The sequence below is a fragment of the Gymnogyps californianus genome, unplaced genomic scaffold, assembly GCF_018139145.2.
Source record: "Gymnogyps californianus isolate 813 unplaced genomic scaffold, ASM1813914v2 HiC_scaffold_40, whole genome shotgun sequence".
NCBI classification, from domain to species: Eukaryota; Metazoa; Chordata; class Aves; order Accipitriformes; family Cathartidae; genus Gymnogyps; species Gymnogyps californianus.
The window spans coordinates 507,688-513,489 of NW_026114290.1; the positions used below are offsets into that span (position 1 = coordinate 507,688).

Below are 5,802 nucleotides of genomic sequence, written 5' to 3' on the forward strand. Positions count from 1 at the left end.
CTTCTGCGCCCACTGCCCGGGCCCCTTTGGTGCCTCTAGAGAGTAACGGAGCAACATTGCACAGCGTGGTGAAGAAACGGGGGGGAGAAAAGTGCTGAGAATTACAGCTGTCTCCTTTACACCCAAATATTGCAAGCCCCTGCTGAGAAAATTAGTTGCCGTATAATTAACTCAGAATTATATTGGCAATAAATATGTAATTATATTTGTACTAGTACGGGCGGCTTGCGATTACAAATGGCATTTAGCAAAATAAATGAACCAGCGAGAAGTCCGTCGGCATCCCGTAAAATGCTGGCTGGCATTTTTTTTAAACGGATTTCCCAGAAGAAACGAAACGCGTGAAGACCATCCTTTGGCATCCTCGCATCTGGACGAGGGAGAGATGCTCCCGCTCTGCTGGGCCCAGGGTGCGCGTGTGTGTGCTTCTGCGGCACGTCCTGGGCATCACGCCGTAATTTGGAGCCTGGGCATGATCCTCACGTCGGTCGGGCAGCGGCAGAGCCCTGGTCACCGGTGTCACGGTGGCACTGAGCACCGTGCTGGTACCTGGACCAAGCTGCGAGGAGTTTGCGATCCGGGGGACGAGGCAGGACTGTTGTCCTCTCTTTGCGAAAGCGGAATCCTGAGGGAGACGGACCCCAGTTCTCCAGCAATCTGCACTGATGTGCCCTGCCTGGGCTGCAGGATGCAGCAGCAAAGGCTCCTGCCAGCACCCCCACACCCCCCAACCCATGGGGCGGCTCGGATGCTCTCTCCCACTGTCCCTAAAAGTACCTTTTTCCTGGGAAAACCGCCCAGGGGAGCAGGGAGCCGAGGGCACCTTCCCCAAGTTCCCTCAGCAGAGGGATTCAGGGTGGGAAAAAGCCAAGGCTCATATTCCCTAAGCTCTCTTCATCCCTCCCAGGAGCCTCGTGCATTTTTGCTTCTGCCCGGCTTTGCTGATGATTGCAAGTCTTCCAAATTGGTTCAGCAATGACTCTGGAAGGCAGCAGGGCCCCTCGCGGGCTTCGGCAAAGCCCGGCGAAAGCCCCGCTGCCTTCCAGAGTGCCCCGGGGCTTTCACCGGGCTTTGCCGATGCCCGCAGGGGACCTGGGTCCCTCTAGACTGGGCCGGGTGATGGGAAACCCTTCAGCTTCACGCTTGATTGCAGCCTTCCCCATAGGATTCATCTTCACGGAGCAAGCCCTGCAAGAAAGCAGCTTTTTGGGCTTCCCCTCCTTCCCCATGACAAGGAGAAATGGGAAAAGGGCAGGAAAGCAGAGCGGGTGTGTGAGAAAAGCTCTTTACCACCAGAGATCAGGGCTTTCCTGGGCTGCACCCCCCCTTCTTTAACCCCCCTCTGCTCCAGCCCCCTTTGTTTCACACGTTATTCCTCACTGCCAGCTAATTAAGGAGTTGAACCTGCTCTGAACCCATAAGGTGCCCCATCTCACAGCCCTGGGAGCCTTCAGCCTTAATTCAACCTGTAATTGAGGCTTTTTTTTTACAAGCCACCCCATCCTTCTCCAGGTAGCACGCGTCTGGTGCGGAGGTGACGCTCCGAAGAGGTGAAAGCTTTCCGGGGGAGGATGGCTGCAAGCCTAGTCGGGCTCTCCTCGCCTTCAGCCCCTCCTTTGGAACGCAGAAGCTTTCTGGGAAGCAATTCGTCGGTGCTAGTGAAAAATACGCTTTCATCTAGCAAATGCCAGCACCATCCATCCCGCTCTGACGTGAGCTTGGGCCAGGAGAGGATGGATTGAGGGAGGTCTCCCGCAGCCCCCTCCGTACAACGCACGTTGCTTCTCTGTTTTGCTTGTAGCCTGGGGGCTTCCAGGCAGTTTTCAGGTATCCGAGGGATGCTCGTGGAAAAATAAGGTATGGACACACACGTGCATAAAGGCAGTTCAGCGTGGAAGGGGATTGAATCTCCAAGCTGCTCAGAGCCAGCCCGATGGACTGCAGGGACCCTAGTAAATAATATAGGCACGTAAAACAGAGAGTCCTTGCCCCGAAGAGCTCCCAGTTTTAATTACAGGATGCCTAGAGGTAACACGAGCGTGGAGGCTGCGTGTGTGTGCAAACACTGCGAGGCGCGCCAGCCCCTTCCCTATTCAACGGGGAGAGAGACGAGTGGAGGTACAAGCGGATTAGCTGCGAGCTGACAAGTTAAATATATGTTTGTTTTTTAAAAAAAAAAAAAAAAAAAAAAAAAAAAGACCCGGAGCAGGAAGGTATCTGTGCAGGGAGCGAGCATTGCCTCCGAACATCTGCCTGGGAAGCTCCGGCGGTTGCGGAGGTAAACGCTGTGGTTGGGATAACAGACGGGGAAAAAGGCTGGGGGTGATGGAGCCTGGGTGAAGGGGACGGGGCGGGCGGCAGCACTCTCCCCTCCCCGGGCAGAGACGTCCCCTGCAGCACCCAGCGAACAGGGCCCGGAGCTCAGCAATGCCGTAAACATTTTTTTTTTTTTTTTGAGTTCCTTTCCTTGGGGAAAATCAGCTCTGTGTTTCCTCTACGCTCTGCCCCATCCCTGCTCTGCTCTTTGCTTTCAGGGTTGCAGCTCCGTGCCGGTTTCGTAGCAGGCAGCCGCGAGCGTTTCCAGCTGCTCCCCGTGCTCCTGCCTGGCCCGTTTTGCCCTGCCAGCAGCCCAGGAGCCCCATCAGTCCCAGGAGCACCCCGAAATGCCAAGCCAGGCTCCCCCATCGCTGGGACTCACCCCTTACCTCCAGCAACTGACTGGCACGGCGCTGTCATCCCCCCCCCCCCCAAAATACCTCTGGCACCCCAGCTCAGCCTCGAGCCAGCCCGAAGCCTCGGGAGGAAAGCCGCTGCTGCGCAGTTTGGGGGCTGCAGCCAGTCGGGGGGCACAGTGCAGACCCCAGCTCCCAGTCTCCATCCCTGGGCAGGAGGGGGACTTGTCTCAGCTCCCCCCAGCGCCTCCGGGACCCAGCTCCTGCTGCCGTGGCAGCTAATCTTAGAGCTTATTTATTAACATTTTAACACGAAACGTGCATGAAATATTCACCCGGTGTGACAATGCATTTTATGGCCAGGGAAGCCTTAAATATTTAAGAGGTGTTTTGCAGTATCACTGGCAGGAAGCATTTCTGTCTGACTCACAGCACAACACTACAATTTGAGCTCAGCTAATCCCTGCTGCAGGTTTTAGCTACGTACCCCGTCCTTGAGGTGCTGGTTGGAGGTCAGGGGGGGTGTGAAGCCCCCCGTTCTGCAGCAGGGAGTGAGATGGGGAGCTGCTCTTCTGCAGGAGGGTCTCTCCCAGGCTGCTTTTGCAATGGTGGGAGCAAAGTCCTTTCCCCTCTTTGCTCTTGCTCCCCCCCAACCCTCCAATTCAACTGCTGGCAGCCCAGCAAAGCCAGGGACAAAGCCCCGAGTTTAAGGCTGGCTTCACATCCGAGGGACGACCTGCGTTTAGATGGCCAGAGGCACCAGCCAAGTTTTCTTTATTCCGTGTCTCAAGAGCACGGACGCCCTAGCAGCGGCTAGAACGGACACGCAGCTTAACGAAAACCTGCCCAAACCATGCAATTCCCCGTACCCGATCCTATTTAGGAGAAGCCTAAGTTTTCTGAGCAGGGATGACAGGCTGTAAAGCCCTTTAGAAGAGCCTGTTAGAAGAATAACCTTCCCGTGGATCCGAGTAAACCAGCACCATCTTCTGCTGTGTTGGGACAATCATTTGTGTCTAAAGCCACAAGATTAAGGAGGCGTTGAGCGGAGTTTTTAAGACCGTTACAAAGCTGAGCCTGTCAAACTGCAGCCAGAGAGGTGGTGAGGTTTGGGCCAGCCACAATTTGGGGCTCCCCACAGATTTTAAGCCAAGTTTGGAGAGATACGTCCCCGGTCTCACCAGCATCGGAGTCCCGAGACGAGCGGCCGCGAGGACCCGGTGGTGGCAGGTCGTTTTGTGGCCAAGCAGCTGCTGGCTCGCTGGAAGAAGAGCTGCCGAACATCTCCTGGGAGGCGTAGGTCAGGTAGAGAAAGCCATCCTCGTCCTTGTTGTCCCGGTACAGCTCCTGCATGGTGACGGCCATGTTCGGCAGCCCTTTGTTGTTCACCAGCAGGTAGAAGGTCTGGGAGGAGGCCAGGCAGAGCCGCGTCCTGCCGAGAGGAAGGTGAAGACAGCGTGCGGGTGAGTGTTACCCGGCACCAGGCAGCGTGGCAATCGAGGAGGCTCCATCCGTGGGGCCACGGCGCTGGCTCAGATGTTTACTGCTTCCTCCCAAAGGGGCCAAGCTTCAGCATCACCTCCTTCTGGTGCTCAGCCACCCACCAGCACCCCCAGGCACGAAGGTGGGTGCTAGGGCACGGCCAGCTGCTCCCCAAAACATCTGTAAGGGCCGACCCCCAGCCACAAGCTCTCGCCTCCGTCTCTCCTGAGCTGTGCTGCCAGGAAATGTTGGTCCTTGGGAGGGATTTCAAGCAGAGCCCAGAGCACCAAGCTTTCAAGTCAGCTGCAGCAGCGCTGCTTGTTTGCGGGGCTGCTCATCGCCTCCCCCCAATCGGCGATTCACTTGGGCTGCAGATCCCCAGGGAAAGAGCTAATTATCACCTTTTCCCCCCGGCAAAGGTGGGAGGAATTCTGCCATAAGGCCCCCCACGCCTTGGCGAGCAAATGCCCTTGGCTAATTGCAAAGGCTAATTGCGTTAGGCTAAGTCTAAAACACTCGCCCGCTCAACAACTCGCCCAGTGGAGTGGCCAAAGTGGCTTCCAGGCCAAGGTGTTTCACAAGACCAGCTACAACTAGACCGGGCTCTTGCACTGCTCCAGGGCTGTGGACCCCCCACCTCACCCCAAGAAAGCCCGGGGTCCTCTGCGTCATCAACCACTTACCGCAGGGTGACAGCAAACTGGGACAGGGGCAGGTCCTGGGACACCAGAAACTTGGTCCTGTTCAAGGGGGGCAAGGTCTTCTCCTTCTGGTAGCGCTCCACAACCACCTGCAGCGGGGAGAAGATGCTGGAGGGTGAGACAGGGACTGGGAGGCTTTGGGAGCACTCTTGCAGGGGTACCCAGAGAAGCAGAGCTGTGGTCTTCAGAATCGAGCCATAAAGTCTTTAGTAAAGACTCTCACAGCTTGCCTTTCGGCCTTGGTGGCCGCAAAGAGAGCGGGGCGCAGCCCTTACCGGGATCTTGTTGGGATATTTTATCCGGATCTCTGTCACTTCGTGCATCCTGGTGGCTGTGGAAGAGAAAAGAAGGAGCGATAAGCCCAGCCCATCACCGTGTCTCTGCTCTGCTGCTCCCCTTGTCCCCAGTAATGTACCGAGGCTTTTCCTCTGCTTGAACGGGCGAGAGCTGCTGTCGCCTGCCTGCATCTTCTGGAAGGAGGAGGAGGAGGTGCAGGCAGCTCGAGGTGCAGGCAGGATCTGTTCCCTGAGCCCTGCCATGGGCAGCTGCTGCTGGCAGAGCTCCTGATATAGGCTCATCCTGCCCCACCTGGGCTGGGGATAGGAGGAGCTGGGATGCTCAGCAGGGTGCTGGGCTCTGCTGGGAGGGATGGATGGATGGATGGATGGATGGATGGATGGATGGATGGAGAAGAGCTGGGGTTTGCTCCTTACAGATGTTTCGGGGAGCAGCTGGCCATGCCCTCGCACCCAACCTCACGCTTACGGGTGCTGGTGGGTGACTGGCACCAGAGGGAGGTGACGCTGAAGCCTGGTCCCATCAGAAGGGACCAGTGATTGAAAGTCCTTCATTTCCCCACCGGAGCGGTGCTTTGCTTCATGAAGCGGATTCATCTTCCCTGGGACAGGACTCGGCGTGAGCACGGCGGAACTGGTGCCAGCCCAGCG

The 5,802-nt window shown here is 57.0% G+C and overlaps 1 protein-coding gene across 1 annotated transcript; it reads right to left on the minus strand.

Annotated features, from left to right (window-relative positions):
- Positions 1-3,341: 3,341 nt before the first annotated feature.
- On the minus strand, positions 3,342-5,323 carry LOC127028737 (microtubule-associated proteins 1A/1B light chain 3C-like). Its single transcript, XM_050914441.1, has 4 exons — positions 5,271-5,323; positions 5,131-5,186; positions 4,838-4,944; positions 3,342-4,104 (listed from the first exon to the last, which is right to left on the minus strand). Exons 1-4 carry the CDS (start codon positions 5,320-5,322, stop codon positions 3,753-3,755), a joined length of 567 nt encoding a protein of 188 aa, XP_050770398.1. The 5' UTR covers position 5,323; the 3' UTR covers positions 3,342-3,752.
- Positions 5,324-5,802: the final 479 nt, after the last annotated feature.

Bases quoted from the DNA above. Each gene is read 5' to 3' on its own strand.
- LOC127028737 (XM_050914441.1), bottom strand. From the start codon at position 5,322: ATGCAGGCAGGCGACAGCAGCTCTCGCCCGTTCAAGCAGAGGAAAAGC. The intron at 5,187-5,270 runs GTACATTACTGG...TCTCTTCCACAG, and splicing joins CAAGCAGAGGAAAAGCCTCG to CCACCAGGATGCACGAAGTG. The intron at 4,945-5,130 runs GTAAGGGCTGCG...TCCCCGCTGCAG, and splicing joins AATATCCCAACAAGATCCCG to GTGGTTGTGGAGCGCTACCA.